Genomic DNA, 17,741 nt, shown 5'->3' with positions numbered 1-17,741 from the left:
CCCATGTGTCTCTTGCACATCAGAAGAGATTTGTAAAAGGCAGGAGAATGGGCAAGAAACTTGGCAGAGAACTCTATGATTACTGTTATACTGAGCCTTGTTTAACTTTTCTAATTTATAAAAAATGTGACCATAAATTATTAATTCAAAGGAAGGATGGCCTTTTCCTAAATTTCTCGAAAATGCAATGATGTTCTCAAACAATGACATAGGATCCAGAAATATTAGTGTAATTCAGGTTAAAGGCTTAGATTTCACTGGTGGGTGAACCCCGAAATCAACAATTCCTCCTATTACTGCCAAAGGCAAGATCTTATTTTGATTTAGAAAATTGGTTGGGCCCCTATCTCACCGAAGTGCAGACACAAGAGCTGTTTTTTCACAGAGGCCTCAGTCCACAGAAGCACTTAATCAGGGCTTAACTTTAAGGAAGCGAGTGATCTTATTGGCTTCAATGGATGATTCGCATTTGTAAAACTGAGGTATTTAAACAGTCTATTCAAGTGGTCTATCTAGTATGTTGCATTTCCATAAAAAAATCATGTATGACATTCTCGAGATGGAGATGGTGATGGTTTTAAGTCCTTTTGTTTACGCATTGCCAGAAGAAATTGATTAAATTGCCCAGGATTAGTGGCTGCTAAAGATTGGATTTTAATTAAATGGTACAATGTGTCACTCTCTACATGTTTTAGGCCATGATCTGTTGGCATAAACCACATTTTGTTCAAAGTTCATTTTGACCAGCTAAAATAAAATTTTTACACTTACCTACAGGCTTTACACCCTGGAGATTCTGGCTTATCAGATGGACATCTATGGCAATAGTTTACTTTTTACATTTGTGACTGAAATGTAAATATTACATAATAAAGAAAACACCACTATGTTATATTTATATGTTGACCACATAAGGGATCTTTTAAAGCAAAATTCCATTACTATAATTCCAAGTACCAAGTTAAAGCAGCCCTGAGCTGGCTGCCTACTTTTCTGCAATCTGATTTATGCCTTACTGAAATAAATTAAAAGATTTGCACTGACTTCAGAACGATTTCAATTGGATGTTTAACTAGTAATAGAAGTGATAATTTAATAAAAGCCCACATACTTCTCTCTTTTTTTCTCATTAAATCTAATGCAAATCTAAAAGAAGGAAATTGAGAATTACAGTGAATTTGACAACAGTTTCATTAAATTGCACAGTGGATTTAACCATAAAGCACAACAAGATCCCAATGAAAAGCTTTTTCTTTTGTACACAGGAATTTTTCAGACTCCTGTGTGTAGCCATGTCAAATCCAACAGAATCTTGAACCTCTGACTGGATTCTTACCTCAACAAAAAAAATTTAACTATTTCTTCCAATATCTCTAATGTAACATCTCAGAGCTATTACAATATTGGTTTGTTTTCTGTCTCTCTCTTCAGTGTTACTCTTTGTACGACTTGGAAGGCCAAACAGAAGGATGGCTGCTATACTGCTGGGAAAGGCACCTAGCTTTCATGGGATTGAACTACAGACAGGTGGCCTGGGAGGTCTGTATGAATGTTGTAGCCAATGGTGTAAACAGATTACCAACAGTAAGTTTAGAAAATTATGTTTATTTTGAAGAGGGATCCTAGAGCACCAGAGCTTATAGGTTATTAGGAAAAAAATCAAGAGAAAGAAAACACACTTGGACAACATTGGTTTACAGAAAATAATTAAATTGAAGGAACAATGAAAATAGAACTAAAGTGAAACTGTGCACTTGCAATATCAAATATCAACGCAATCACTTTGCAGCAGATAATATGCATGGCAATTAGAGCTTTTTTACATTATATTATAATAAATTCATAATTCATGCATACAATGAGAGCTTTTGGAAAGGAGCATTTGAATTTAACAAACACTACCACTCATCATCTGAGCAAAGATGGCAAAAGGAATTTCAACATTATTTGTGATCTAGAAAATTGAACCATCGTTGTTGCTTTGTGTTGTGCTTCCCTTGCACAGACTGCAGTGCCTTCTGTCTGCTTTAGGGTGTGGCATCTGCCATTGGGGAGGAAAAACTGGCATGTGTTGCCTTTTATAGCAGACTGATTTCATTGTGCTGAGGGCCTCAATTTTATAGCCTCTTAGTTCCAATCTTGTAGCCGAGTTGCTGAAACAAATGGGAGGAAAAAGAGTTAGTGGTATGAACTCTTCAGTTTAAAGCCTCATCCTTTTTTCCTTTTTCCCAGGGAAAACATTTCAAAGTAAATCTGCATTAAACTTTTGCGGGTTATTTTCCCGATTGGAAAGCATTGCGGAGTGTCTCCGGAAGTATTGCGCTCTGCAGCCCAGGCGCTATCAGTACATCTTAGCAGATCTTCAATATATGTATTTTTTCTCTAATAGAAATGTCTCAAAGTGTGTGTAATTGATTTTGTATTTTATGTTAGTGTACACATGTAAAGAAATACACACAAGGAGACATCTATATTTTTATTTGCATATGAAAGACTTTAAAAATCAACTTAGGTGGTTTAATGTGTATAATTAGCGTGCATTTGAATATAGAAAAGAAGAAAATCCAGGAGATAATGTCAAAAAGCCTCACTAACAAAGATGTAGTATTCTCTTGGCAAAAGCTGATGAATGATTTGGCATGAAATCATCTTACAGTTCTGTTATTCTCTCTCCTACAAAGATGATATATCCCTTTCTAGCAGTTTGCATAGAATTGCAATTTGTTGTTGGTACAGACTGTAATGACCCTTGGGTATGCACCTGATTCCCCCCACTAGAATTACTCACAGTTTTTTTTCCCGCTCTGTGTTTATATATGTGTAGCTATATAACATTTTTGCACTTGCAAAGGGTACCAAAAAAACCCACACAAAACTGCCAATCAACTGAAAAAACCAAACCCCAAAAAAACCCAATTGTAAAACAGAAGTATTAGCGAGATGTACTTCACGAGCACTGAGACTTTTCAAAACTAACTCCATAATGCAAATAATGTTTCTAACTTTTCAGAGAGAACTAAAATTAATAGACTCTGGAATCACACTGCTCATACATTTATCAATAATCTTTGCATGTAACTCAACATTACAGCATGAAGCTTCTGCCCTTAATGTTTTCACAGTGAATTCAAAAAAGCTTACCTACTTGTGACAGCATCTTTCTTGATATGCTGCGCTTTTCTCCACCGTTATGATTGAATATCCTATTTATCCATTTTGAAATTTGAAAATGTGCTTACCTTTAACAGAGCATATAAATATATTAATTTAAAACATCATGGTTTAGACCCTTACTGTATTGAAAATGTTCACTAATATCCCAGTTTGCTGTATTCATAGCCAAGTATTTGATCTCCCAAATGCTTTCATTAGTTAAAATGGTCAAAAGGTAATGACTATTACCTTTTGTTATACTAGGGTATCACTTGTATTAAGATAGTTATGAAAAAAACTTCGAACCGTTCTGGTTCAAAAATGTAGGTCAGCAGCAGCTTTCCGTTTGGAGCAAGAGTTACTCAGATTACATATTTTAGGGTTTGTGTTACTACGTTTTCATGAGTGTCTTGTGCATACTGGAAATTACATTGTTTGGGGAAACATAAAATTATGAAACCGAAAATGTCTCTCTCTCTTTGATCAACTCCTGTTGAACTGCAAATAAGTACACAGAACATATTGAAAACGGCCCTATACATAAAAGCATCATCAGTGCAAATGACCGTTAGAATTTGGAGACAGCTGGACAATGTGGACAACTGTAAAGATGCTACCGCTGCAGAATTTTAGGTTAAATTTTATAACCGTCTGCACATACAATATAAATCTTCAGGGGGCGGCGGGGGGGGGTGGGGGGGTGGAATCCAAAACAAGTCTAATTTCTCCGCCACGCAAGCAAAGGTGTCCCGGCCCTCGGCACACGAGGCGGCTGCTGTGTACGGCACAGGGGTCTGGGGGGGGGGCAGCGTGCGGTCCCCGAAAGTTTGACCGATCCATCTGCTCCGGCACAGCCGGAGCGCATGGCGGCCCCTCGCCTCCCTCCCGCCGAACCGGCCCGCGCGGGGCAGCGCCGCCGGCAGCTCCCTCGGCCCCGCAGCACCGGGGACAGTCCCGCTCCCCGCCCCGCCCCACCGGCGTTCGGCGACCGGGGGCGCCCATCGGGGCCCGCCTCGACCCCTCGCTCGGAGCAGCCCCCGCGGGTTCACTGCTCCGCGCGGGCCGCGACCCCCGGGGCGCACACGGGCGGGACTCTGCTGGGAGCGGGGGGACCCGCGGGGGCTGCGCCCCCCGATCCCGCCGGGCTGCCGGGAGAGCAGAGAGGGGAGCGGGAGCCCGAGCAAGTCCAGCGCGGAGTCCAGTCCGCGTTTTGCGGGTGCGCGGGAGCGATCGGGGCGGAGGGGGCGATGGCTGCCGGCGCTGGCTCGCTCGCTCGCTCATGCCATGCTGGGCCAGCGCGGCTCCGGCAGACGTGTGTTTACCCATATCCGGGTTAGGGAGGAAAGGAGGAGAAAAAAAAAAGTTTCATTTAAACCTGAACAAAAAAACTTTCAACATGAAATCACACAGCGGGAACGGGCACGGACCGTAAGGCGTTCTTACCATTTCTAACCTCAACCACGGACTCGGGGAGGGAAATCGCTGTAACTCGGTGCGTGCGGAGCGGTCCGCAGGGGAGACTCTGGGCTCAGTCAAGTCCCTGCCCCGGCCGCTTCTCCTTCTGCCCCTCTCCTCTCCTTCCCCCCACCCCTCTGCTCGCCCCCTCATTTTTGAGGGTGGGAGTCGATTCTTTTGTTTTGTTTTTCAAATTTGGGGTTTTTTTAATTTTTTTTTTTGTTTTTGTAGTTACTATTATCAGCACCAATTTCTCCGGACTCGCAATGTTGCGATGATCATGGCCGCGCAAGTCGCAGCGGCTCCGGCGGGTGCGAACAACAGCAAGGGCAAAGCCCCGAGCCTGCTGGGCGGCCTGGGCCCAGAGCGAGGCCCGGGGGGGGCCGGGGCTCCCGGGCCGGGCCCCGCGCTGGGGGTCGGCGAGGGGAGTCCGGCGGGCGGCAGCATCGTGAATAATTTAGATCACCATCTCCACCACCACCACCACCGCAGCGAGCCGCCGAACATGGCCAATAACGCGGCTCCCGCCGCTGCCGCCGGTAACAACAACAACGCCAGCGGCGGCGGTGGCGGCTCCTCCTCGGAGCCGGCTCTGAAGGAAGGTGGAAGCTCCTCGGCGTTATCTTCATCTTCTTCGTCTTCTTCCTCCTCCTCCTCCTCCTCCTCCAACCCGGGCTCGGCTATGGAGACGGGGCTGCTCCCCAACCACAAGCTGAAGAGCGTCGGAGGCGATCACCCCGCCGCGCCGCCCCACCACCACCATGCCCACCACCCGCATCACCATGCCCACCACCACCATGCCCACCACCCGCACCACCACCACCATGCACTACAGCAGCAGCTAAATCAATTCCCGCCGCCGCCGCCGCAGGAGCCGCCGCCTCAGCACCATCCCGTGCAGAATAACAACAGCAGCCTCGGCGGCGGCGGCGGCGGCGGCAGCGGCAGCAACAACAACGGCGGTGGCGGTGGCGGCGCTGCTCAGCCCAGTGCAGACATGGAGCAGCAGCAACATGGAGGAAAAGACAGTGTTTTGGGCGCTCAGGCCGAGCCCCCCCAGCAGCCGCAGCAAATGCTGAATAAAGGCGCCGACGAGGAGGAGATGCCCGGCAAGATGGGCGAGCCCATCGGCGGCCGCTACGACCACCCCGGCTTGGGACCCCTGGGCGGACAGCAGCAGCCCCAGCAGCCGCCCCCGAGCGCTGGGAGCGGCGGCGGCGGCCTCGGCGGCGGCGGCGGGAGCGGGGGAGGCGGCGGCGGCCCCTCCGCGGTGGGTGTCTCGGAGTTCAATAGCTATTATGGCAACCCTGCCCCTGCCCCTGCCAGCAGCGCTACGGCGAGCCGCGCCGGGCCTTGCTTTGATCAACATGGCGGACAACAAAGCCCCGGGATGGGGATAATGCACCCCACGGCGGCCCCCAACAGCATGGACCCCCTGCAGAACTCCCACGAAGGGTACCCCAACAGCCAGTACAACCACTACCCGGGCTACGGCCGCGGCCCCGGCGGCGGCGGCGCGGGCGGCGGCGGCGGCGCGGGAGCCGTGGCGGCGGCGGCCGCCGGGGCAGGCGGCGGCGGCTACGGGGGCTCCGCGGCGGGCTACGGGGTGCTGAGCTCCCCGAGGCAGCCCGGCGGCGGCATGATGATGGGCCCCGGCGGTGGAGCCGGCCTCGGCAAGGCTGGTGCCGGCGCGGCGGCGGCGGCCGGCGGCTTTGCGCGGTTCTCCGGGCAGAACCAGCACCCGTCCGGGGCCACCCCTACCTTGAACCAGCTGCTCACGTCCCCCAGCCCCATGATGCGGAGCTACGGCAGCAGCTACCCCGACTACAGCAGCCCCAGCGCCCCGCCGCAGCCCCAGCCCCAGGCAGCGGCGGCCGCCCCGGGAAGCCAGCAGGCAGCGGCGGGCATGGGCATGGGCAAGGACATGGGCGCCCAGTACGGAGCGGCGAACCCGGCCTGGGCAGCGGCACAACAAAGGAACCACCCGGCGATGAGCCCCGGGAACACCGGACAGGCCATCAGCAGGACCCAGGTAACTCCCCGCGCTCGGTTAATGACGGCTAATGCCTCCGTGTCGCTCGTGTCGGGCTCTTAGTTTCTTTATAATTCACTTTTTTTCCTCTGCCCCCCCCCTTTTTTTTTTTTTTATTTTTTCCTCTTTCCGCCCCCCCACCCCCCGCCCTCCTTCTCCTCTGGGCCAGTTTTGCCCCTCGCTGCCTCCGTAGCGAGGGTGAGCCACGCACAATGCGCGGCCCCGTTGGGGCTGGAGGCACCGGAGTATGGCTTTCGCTGCCGAAATTAGGTTGTTCTCAGACCCAATTAATATTTTCCCCCACCACTTTGAAACAGCGTCGGAGAGACGCAGGGCCCGGAGGACAAGCAGCTCGGGACGGACGGGGGCGGGGGGTTGGATTTTGTAACCGGAGTGCCGGACCCGGGGGGCTCCCGGGGGATAACGTCCATTATCTTTCACGGGGCTTTTTTTTTCTCCTCCTTTTTTTTTTCTTCTCTCTTTAACCCGTTGTTTTTTTTTTTTAATCTCCGAGCAGAACGAGTTGCGCCGTTGCGCGCTCTCAGCAAATTAGTTTGTCACTGATTGGAGTTACCGCAGTGAGATCCACGTAACGCGGTCGCGCTCCTTTCCCTGTGGGAAGAGCGCGCGCGTGTGTGTGCGCGCGTGTGCGCCCGGTCCGCGCGGGTCGTCCCGGCCCAGTGACCTGCGGGGGACTCGCCCGCCGGCAGGACCGTGCGCGGGCGCGTAACTGCCTTTCACTTCTCCACAAACACACGCGGAAATTAAAAAAAAAAAAAAAAAAAAAAAAAAAGAAAGAAAGAAAAAAAGGGGGGGGGAGAGGGAAAAGTCCTTGGCGTCAGCGAAGGGGCGCGGGCACCGAGGCGGGCCGCCGCCCCCGCTCCCTCCTGCACTCCTCTGCCCCAGCCCCGGTAACTCCGGCGATCGATCGATGAATGGATCCGATCGATAGACAGGCGCGATGATCGCGGGGCGGCGGGTGCGGCGCAGCGCCTTTCCGGGGCGGCGCGGCGTGGTGTGGGAGGAATGCCGGCTGCCGGGTGAGACCCTTGGAGGAGCGTCCGGGTCTCCTCCGCCCGCCAGGTTGGGAATTTGAATTGTGGAGGTAAACTGGCTGCAACCGTCTCCCGACAGCTGCCTCCGAGTTGACATCTAATCTGCCATCTGATTGGCTCCGCGCGCGCCATTGGGCACCTCGCGCCGCTGATGTAAATAGAGGCGCTGGAGCGGCGCAGGCACTGGAGCCCCCGCCGCAAACACCGCCGGCACCGGGGGGCACCGGGGCACCGCCACCGCCGCGCGGCCACCTTCCCCCGGCGCCCCCCGCCCCCCCAGTCCGCCTGCACGGCGTGCTTCTCCTGGGCACCGATTTATTTGTTTATCTATCTGTCTGCTTATCTATATTTACTTACTTATTTTAGGTTTTTAATTCCGCGCTAATTAGAGGCGGTAGGGAAAGCACCTTGTAATAACGGTGCTTTTGGACGAGGGTTCGGGTTTTCAGGTCGCGCTAGAGCCTTCTAAAAAAAACCCTAACAAGCCCAAACATTTTGTAATGTTGCAGATTACGGATATTATGCGAGGGATTGGATTTTTATTAAAAAATAGAATTTTAAATACTAGTTTCATTGCATTTCTGTTAGCTCGATGCCTAACTCGTGCATGCCTCTTAAAAATACCGTGTTTGCATGTGAGCTGCTGTAGGTGAGAAAATGCCGTGTATTGTACAAAGAAGGAGCCGCTCTGCCAGGGGTTGTGTTTGTTTCAGCTCTGCAACAAATCCAGATATTCGGGTGCTTTTGGGTTTGAGTTGTGGTTAGAATACTTCAAGAAGCATCGGGAGTTGTTGATCTCATTATTTTTCTACGCAAGTGTGAGATTAGGCTTGAATTCTCAGTAGGAAAGTGAATTGTGTTAAATGGAGTAGTGCATTAGAATTTTATGGGTTTCTTTTCCCTTCAACAAGATCTTTCTATTAAGAACTGTTAAATCTTTTAACAGCTTTTAACAGCAAGGTCTGACAGGAACAAATGCAGGTGTATGCTTTTGGAGTCCTCCAACGGCTGGATCTTTCCATAAAGTAATGATTTGAATCTGGAGAAGTCGCTGCTTAATATCGCAGATGGTGTATTAATCCTGGGAAAAAAAGTAGAAGCCCTAGATGGGCTGTGTGTGTGTTTGTCTACTTCCAACAGACCACTCCTGTCATGTTTTTAGTTTTTATTCTGTTTTCCTTTCTGATTCTTCCAAGGAAATAAGATTTGTGTGTGTGTGTGTGCTAATTTTTATCTTTTTTTAAAATTTGGAATGGTAAAAGGGTCACTGGAAGCCATAATGTAATGAGGCCTCGTATGCATAACCTTTCATAATTACTCTAAAATATTTGCATCATCTCCTTTTAAACAGGTAGTTCAGAATTTATGGCTTTGAAAGCTAGGAAAACCGTTGTCAGACACTGTACATGCTAGTTCAGGCTGCTGTTTCTTCATGGCAGAAATTGTTTAAAGTATTTTATTTTTATTGGAGGAGTGAGAGTAAATTCATTTATGTCCTCAGTATGACCCTTAGAAATACTTCCTTATATTTATGGGTTTACATCCTCTCTTACAGATTTCTTTTTTCTTTTTTTTCTGGTTTTGTTTTTTTTTTTTTTCTCACCGTAAGGATTGGCATGCAGCTTAGAAAGAATAGTCTGGCAAGAGCACAATTTCTGTGATTATTTTTAAAACTATTTTTTATATTTTCCTCAAAAAAGGCAAGATATCATTGGTTTTTGTATTATGATTTTTCCATTTAACCAGTAAGTGATTGAGATAGAAATTTTTCTTTGTTTTTAAATTAATATTTTTAATGTATAAAATGGGTTGTATCAAAAAATAGTTGCCATTAACTTGTAGAACACAATTGGTTTTGTACATTGCTATTTCTTTTTAATTCCCACATGTCAATCTCCATGTATGTTGTATCACTAAGTAGAGAAATTGATTGCTTTTTGAAAGAGAAAATTGGAATATTTAGTCCAGCACTTGAACAGAAGGCTTCTCTTTATTTTTTTTAATAATTATCTGTGTGTGTGCTCTCTATATGTGTATACACACATTAGAATATGCTCACTTGTCATGTATCTTTGCAAAGCAGATGTTGATTGGCCCCTAAGCCTATAAGGAACTATTGTCCTGTGAACAGAGAAAAAGGACCAACAGTAGGATACAACATCCGAGATGCTTGTTCAGGAAATCCTTGCCTCAGCATGGGTAATTTTTGTGATATGCAGAACTATGGTGTCCCACTCTGAACTGAGGTCTGTATTTGTCCAGCCTGTTTGTTAAATTATTTAAGAAAATTCTGCTTCCATTTAATTTAATCACCTTACTCAATTGTGAGATGCGATGGAAGCTTGCAAAAGAGGCCTCCTGTTTCTGAAGAAACGCACATTTTCAAAGCAGATGGATGTTGCTCACACAGATACATTGATTTGGTGGTGGAGAGGTTGTGTGATGCTAGTACAGTACCTTGTCATTCAGATATTTTGATTAGTGATTAATCCTCGACAGCATACAGATATTTAGAGTCCTGAGGCTCTTTTTGTTCTTCACTTCTGGTTTGCACTGCAGTAGTTAAACACATCAGCTGACCTCTCAGTGTGTGCTTTATATATGTCTTTCTCCTTTGTGCATGTGTATAGGATTTATATACACCTACACAGAAGGAGAGAACCTGGGTCTTTTCAGAAGTACTTGTATAGCACAAAATACAGAGCAAGTTTTAGAAAAAAATCTGTTGAGCTGCTCTGAGTTTGTGTATATATCGTTTATTTTGTAGCAGAGAAACTCTGAATATGCCTGGTTCTGCAGCTCTTTTTATGCCAAATAGATTGCCCGTATTGAGAGTTCTGGCTAAGCCAAGGCTGCAGAATCATGTCCTGTGCCTGAAGGCCATTAAACAGCTGTTAGTGTGGTGAATAGATTCTTGATGTCTCAATGGGAGAATAAAATATATTTTTCCCTGTGCAGTTTCAAATAAACAGTTTAGTATTCACATAGCTTCTATTTAGAAGTAGCAAATAGCAATATTCACAGTTAGTAGCATCTATATATATATTACGACCATATATTTGACACTTTGTGGTTTGGTGTTCAGTTATTGGTTTCTGTAGTAGCGCTTATGCCTACACATGGAACAGCAGAACCCTGTGTACGAGATACAATAAAGAAAGAGAGATGCAAACCTGCTTCTATTCCTGCTTCCATAATGTAAGGATTCTTCAACTAAGCAGTCAGTTACTGTCTTTTTGGCATTCTGATCTGAATCTTGGGGGATGAAAACTAAGGCATTTTAATCCATTGCTAAATTTTCTAGTTACATATGTAAAATAACATTTTTGAAATTACTAAGCATGGTCTGTTAGGTGATGCTTGTTTGTTCTGAAATAGTATCTTAGTTAAAACTAGATTAAATTCGTGCAATGAAAACAAGTTTGATTAGCTACTGACAGATCTTTGTTACTTTTTTGCCTCAAATACTGTCACAGGTATTTTGACATTCTAATCGTTAAGATGAGAACAGCAGTAGTTTATTTACTCTTATGTCCCTAAGATTGTACCTGTGCCCTAACCAGTTACATCTTTCCGTACTTCTTCAAAATGTGCCATTTATCAGGAGGCTTTGAAGATTCTCTGTGGATATGTAAAGCAGTGTTGCCACACTCACTGTGCATGCATGCTCAAGGCTGCAGAATTTCAGTAGCATGTGTTTGTGGTAGGCTAACTTGCTAGAATATATTTTAGAATTGTGATTATTAAGGTACTTGGGAAAAAAACTTTTTTCTTTCAATTTTGGGGCTATTTACATAGTGTTAAATATATGTTTTGGTATGACTGAATGAGTACTTTAATTAAACTTAAATTAAAAGTATACCTTAGTGGTTTTCAAATTTGTTTTGAAAACTAGTTAGAGAAAAGTGCTGCTAAGCAGTGTTGTTTTTGTATTGCTTGGTGCTGAGAGAAGCAAATAAATGTAATGCACAAAAATCTTGTGGAGCCAATTGTATTAGAGTAAAATTTACTTTAAGGAAGTCTTACCTGTTAATAAATCTAAAATTATTTTTTAGTAGACCTGAAGGGTTTCTGTACATCTGATGTATGTTTTGCCATTCAGATCATAATATTACCCTTTTACTTCTTCTGCTCCCCAATAGTACTTGTTCATGCTCAGTTTCACACACAAATGCTGATGTGCTGCCAGAGTGCTGCAGTGTTTGTGTTGCAGGTGGGCCAGAGGATTTCCGCTGTTGTACTTCCAGTTCTGAGAGTGTGGCATCCAGTGATCCACCAGGAACACGTCAGCTCCAAAAAAGCCAAACCCATCCAGGGTGGTGTTCCACTGCAGTCGAGGAATCCTCAGGGATGAATGTATCTTAAGATACCTGTGTGAATCTGCGAACAGTGGGGACAGTAGATGGCTAATTTGTACAGTATTGATTTTAACTACCTTTATCTTCTTGGTAACAATATTCCAAGTACATTTGATGTTTACACTATTTTTCTAGAATGCCTTGGGCCACAGTAAAAAATTATTCTTTCAGTTGTACAGGGTGGGGAAACTGAGGCACGTAACATCCAGTTAGCTTCAGACAGGCACACCTGAGGACAGAAGTCTTTTGGAAATAGCCAGGGTCTTGGGGCCATAAACTCTAGCTTTTAAATAAATCCAATCTTACTGTGAACACATTCTGTTGTGGGAGAATGTAAGCTTTACTGGCATCTGTTCATCGAGTAAGAAGACAAATAACTGAGCAAAACAAGGGATTTGTCTGCTGTATCAGTACAGTCACCTTAAACTAAAGGCACTGTAATCCAAAATTTCAATATTTCTTATACTGTTTTATCATTACATACACAATGTCATCTATATAAAGGCACTAGATTTCTCACAGAAATTAAACTCTGAGGAAAATTCAGTTGAACAACTGCCCAGGAGCTTAGCTAGTGTCGTGGAACTTGTCTTTTGATGACTATTCTGCATAGAGCACCAGTGTGTGCTGGGGTGGGGTGCGTACGGGGGTGCATGCACAGACTTCCTTACCACCAAGTCTGGTTGTTTTATCTGGCAGATACATTGTCTTCAGTTTTGAAGTGGACAGATTTGATGTAGAAATCACAATTGTTATGTCTTGTTTAAAGATTGCTTTTCATGTGGGTATTGTTCTTACTGCAAATATGAAGTATCTTGTAGCAGACTTTGTATTCCCAATGTAGGATGCTTATGTTATCTGAAGGTGCCTGCAGTTGTTTTGGAAATTGTGAAACCTAAGATGATTGTTCTGATGCTTTTATTAAAATGTTTTATTTATGTTTATGAAAACTAATGTGAAATCTGTGTAAAAGTTTTTGGCAGGCATGATTTGAAAGGGTGTTGATATATTGTGCATTTATATTCCATGAATAGTGGAAATGTTAGTTTCCTTATAAACTTAACAAGTTTATGAAGTGGCTGGATTTCTGAATGTGTAGTGGTCAATTTGTGGATATGAAATAGAGTTTGATGTTTTTGCAGTGTGTATAAGGAATTGCTTTCTGTACAGACCTATCAGTGTGTGATCTACTTTCATATTACTTTTTGCATTTGAGTCATTGTGAGTTAGTAACTACATCAGAAGGACTAAGCATGTGTAGAAGTGTGTAATCTATTTATTAGTTTATTTTCTCCAATTTTAAGAGCTATTAATTGATCTTTTGCACCTGAACATTCACAATTGCCAAATGACATCCTGCCTTTAAGAATTCACTGCTGTGCTCTGTCTTCCTGCTATCTTGTAGGCTTCTCAGGTTTGAAAAGATACTGAATTTAGGTTTGTGATGTGGTAATTGTTTATGAAGACATCCATCTGAGTGATAGGCCCTCTGACACTTCCGTATGTAAGGCTGTGTCACTGATCTCCCCTGCCACCCACATCAGTCTCTTTCTCACCATTGGAGAGTGGGGAAAGAATATTCTTCTAATATTTTTTTACCTTTTTTAAATTAAGTAGATGTACATGGGATTTTTGTTTGTTGCTAAAAAAAATAAACATGATAATGGGAAAGACCCTTGATGTATAAATTCCTAATTTTTTTTTGGCAAACATGCTACTCATGTTACTATTAGGGTCCTGCAAGCTTCTACTTCAATTTTTTATACTCATGATTTTTTTTGTTTGGTTTGGTATTTATTTTAGGTATCTGCTAAATCCTAAGTAGCAGGTCTTTCTCTTGGATGTGATTCTGTCAAGTTACTGAATCAATTTATTTGCCCTTTAGAGACCATGTGGCTAGGTTCACATGTGAAGTTCTGTTGTTGTAGCTACATAGTTAGATTCAGGGAATTAATTGCATCCTTGACTAATAGCTGTTGTGGCAAATCCCTTTGCATTTAGCTTACCATTGGGGTGGTAGTGTATCTTCGCTGCCAAAATAACAGCCTTTATAAGAAGCTTCTCCTGAGGGGTTTGCAGGTATGGCTGTTGAGGTATCTTGCTGAGTTTTTCAGAAGGTAGATAGTTCCACGACAGGTTTTGGTCATGTTTTAAAAGGGCAAAGAGATCTGTGTTGCATGGCAAAGAGAGGGCTGTCTTGGCTGTAGCGGTCCCTGGTACAGCTGTCTTTCACGGAAGGACCTGAAGTTGGAGCATGGTTTTTCTTTGTTTGTTCGAGTAAAGAAGGGAAATCAGTTCAGAAAATCCCAAAAGGAGGGATCCTGTTTTAAAACAATTGTAGTCATATGTGCTGTTCCCAGTGTGGACATGGCTTAATTCACAGATTGATTGAGTGGAATAGTGCCTTCTTTACACAAGCAGTGAATTCAGCCATGGTTAGTAAATTATGTGACTTCAGGAAAATGGTATTAATAGAGGATTGGTGCAGGAATTCTTAATATCTCTCAGCTGGCTGCATGAGCTAAAGATAGCTGGTTTCACTGACTGATACCTCAGTTTCCCTATGTTAAAATAAGGATAATATTTGCCTTATTTAGTAATTGGAGTTTGATGTGCAGTTTTAATTACAGAGTAATGCACAATAAATAGGCAGCCTAAGTACTTGTTACATGTGAAGGTATTCAGGTATTCTGCACTGTGCCTTCTTCTATTTTTTTGGATGGGATCTGAGACTTGGTATTCCCAGCATTGATCATGTTATTTGGTTACCTTGTCAGATTTACTTGTTTGTAAGCACGATACTGAAACATCAGCTCCAAAAATTTCTTTTGAAAGCACAAGGACAGGATTTGTAGTTCTTAAATTTTATTCTTTTAAAGTTAAAAATAAAGATAAGGAGGTTTGTTTTGACAGCATCAAAGGAATATGCTGGTTTGTTTGCAGCCTTTGATTTGGATGAAATGTATGGAGTTCTGTATTTTTTTGTGTGTAGCAATTTATGTTGTGAATATTTTGGATTTTCTGTTTATATGAAATGGTAGTATTGATGTCTTATTTTCAGGCATGATTTATGGAAAGTAATTGTGCTTTTGTAATTTTTTTTTTTAAATTCAGTGTTTTTTAGTTGGTTGAAATTCCCAAGTGAAGAAAAGTAATAAGCATGTTCTTTAGAGCTGTTGCTGTTTTAAGTTTATGGTTGGTCATAGAAGCTATTTAAAGAAATATTTCTGGAAAAATAGAGGTAGGTAGGTATATTTGAGGCTGTTTTAGCTGCGTACCAGCAGTACCAGAATAATTTTACTTGGCGGTTTTACTTGTATTTGAAAGTCCTTCCTTCCTATAGACAGATAGGTCGACTTCTGTGAGGCAGGTACCTTCTTGGTGCCCGGCATTTAGTGGCCATGGAACGTGCCGGGGATATGTAGATGCTCTTTTGCCGAAGCTGTGCCTTATTGAGGCGTTCGCCTGGCGGGACCCGGGGACGGGAAAGGGGGGCACGGAGGCAAGGCGGCCGGCGGGGTCCGGGCCGGTGACAGCGTCTGTGCAAGTTGCACACACGAAGCGCACCTAGTTCACTTGTGTGGCGTCACATGATCAAAATATTTTCCCCTTTGCCGCTGCCAGAAGCTATCTATTGCTTTTCAGCAGCCTCGCCGCTCGGGCAGCGGGCCAGGAGCTCCTCCCGGCCGGCGGGATGCCCCGGCCCTCACCGGTGGGACCGGCAAGTGTGGGCAACATGTTTGTGTCCAGCAGTTGCCCTTGACTCTGCGGCCCTTAGTTGCCTTTGGAAGGTTTTCTCTGCGTTCACATCTAAGATGCAACACTGTGTGGAGTATTTCTAGCATTTTAAGTGGCACTTATTTTATATTTAAAATTTTTGCCAATAAAGAGATACTGCATGTGTTTGTCTTGTATGTTGCTTTTTGGTTTACAATATATATATATATTCTTTTTAATCCCGAAGCTAACACACATCTCTTGTGATAGCCCCCCCCTTCCAGCCTGGCACAGAGCCGGTTTTCCTACTAACAAACTGTAGGAGCTACTAATTCAGCAACATTTCTGAGATTTTTAACTTTCTGCAGAATGCTCTTTTTGTTGTTGAACATGTGGTATGCAAATACGAGGGGAAATAGTGCTATGGAGTATTTTGTTGTGGCTTTTTTTAAGTATTAAAAACACATTTTGCTTTTCTAATAAACCCCATAACCAGATCTTTTAATGTTTTGATATAAATAGCAATTACACTAACTGAGATCCAACCACAACTAAAAAAAACCATTTAAAATCGTTCAGAAGAAAAGTTCCCAACTTAATTGAGATTTTCTTTAAAGAGGAAGGGCTGATTGGGCAGCAGCATCTGAAACAAAGTGTCACATTTTAGAACAGTGTTCTTGAAGTGGTCGAGGTGTTGGAGTAGAGGCCAGTATTTACAGATTTTTCCAAGCATTAGCTAGGAATCTAAAGGCTATTTCATCCAAAGTTGTTGAGAGGTTTAAGTGTGGTTGCTGATGGCAATCAGAACATTTTCTGGATTAACTGAGACCCTTGAAAAGTTTTAGATTTAGGTACATGGACTGGCTTTTTCATATATTGGGACATACAGGGATTTGGTTGTTCACAAGAAACTTGCTAAATGCAGGACTTCGAACAAGCAGTGGAGAGGGATTCCCTGTCCCAGGAAGACTTTGCATAGCCACACATTCCTCCTTTTAATTCTTCAGCTCATTTCAATAATAATAGTAACAATAACAATGCACTTTCTTATTAAGAGGAAGGTTGAGGAGGGCCTGATCGAGCTGTTACTTTGCTGGAGTGTGGTTGAGAGAATGGTGGATGCAGTCTTCTACTTTTTCTGCAGATGTTAATGTTGTTATGTGTCAGATCTGTTGTGTGATGTGGTTGCTCAACACTCTTCCTCTGTGTTTACCCCTTCAGTGAGTGAGAGATTTATTTGTGAGTTATCTGCATCTGTTTAATTTCTTTTCTTCCCAAAGTCATAGTACTTTGTTTTATCCAAATGTCATAATCTCTTTTTGCGCCTTTGTCTTGTGACACTTCTTTTTCCTTCTTTAAGCTATCCTCAAATTATTTCTCACTTTCCAAATCATTGGAGTGACAGAAAAGTTGTCCTTCTTGTCTTCTGCACTTTTAACAGTTTTGCAGGAGTGATTAGTATGACTGTATAGCCATCAAGAAAATAGCTTTTGAGTGGTTCTGGTACCCATCCATCTCTAACTTGTATTTGCTCCTCTGTCCTCCAAGTTGACAAAAGTTGTTGGGCAAAGAGTGGCAGCAGGGAAAGTGTCTTCACCAGCCAGCTTCCTGTGTAGGCTTTCCTAGTTAGCGGAGGTCAAGTAGCATTTAAGAAAAAGAAAAAAAGCCACTAAAAAACCAACCAAGCAAGCCCCCAAATCCTGGCAAGACTTGACACTATAATAGTAAAAATTGTACAAGTAGTTAGTTATCTGTGGGTGATGGTGCTGGTGTTTTTGTTTTGGGTTCCTCTATTGTTGGTCTTCTAAGTAATAGCAGACTTAGAGAAAGGAGGGAAACAAAACCAAGGTGAAATGTAATTGTTGACGTGCATAGTTAATTTACCTTTTACCTGGCGTGGCAGGTGTGATTAAAAATATATATATATTTGCCCAAAAGATATATGAAAAGATGTCTGTATGAAAATTCAAG

At 44.0% G+C, this 17,741-nt stretch overlaps 1 protein-coding gene across 8 annotated transcripts in view; it reads left to right on the top strand.

Annotated features, from left to right (window-relative positions):
* Positions 1–4,456: 4,456 nt before the first annotated feature.
* ARID1B (AT-rich interaction domain 1B) overlaps positions 4,457–17,741 on the top strand; it is a 327,188-nt gene continuing 313,903 nt past the window's right edge. For 7 of the 8 annotated variants that reach the window (XM_082276898.1, XM_082276895.1, XM_082276894.1 and 4 more), the window contains exons 1-2: positions 4,457–4,645; positions 4,840–6,640. In XM_082276898.1, coding sequence (XP_082133024.1) covers positions 4,883–6,640 — 1,758 coding nt within the window. In that variant the 5' untranslated portion in view covers positions 4,457–4,645; positions 4,840–4,882. Of the gene's footprint in view, positions 6,641–17,741 lie in introns of all 8 variants that reach the window. The other variant, XM_082276892.1, reaches the window with a different exon arrangement.

This window comes from Coloeus monedula, assembly GCF_965178545.1.
Source record: "Coloeus monedula genome assembly, chromosome: 2".
NCBI lineage: Eukaryota > Metazoa > Chordata > Aves > Passeriformes > Corvidae > Coloeus > Coloeus monedula.
This window is presented reverse-complemented; position numbering and strand designations above follow the sequence as displayed.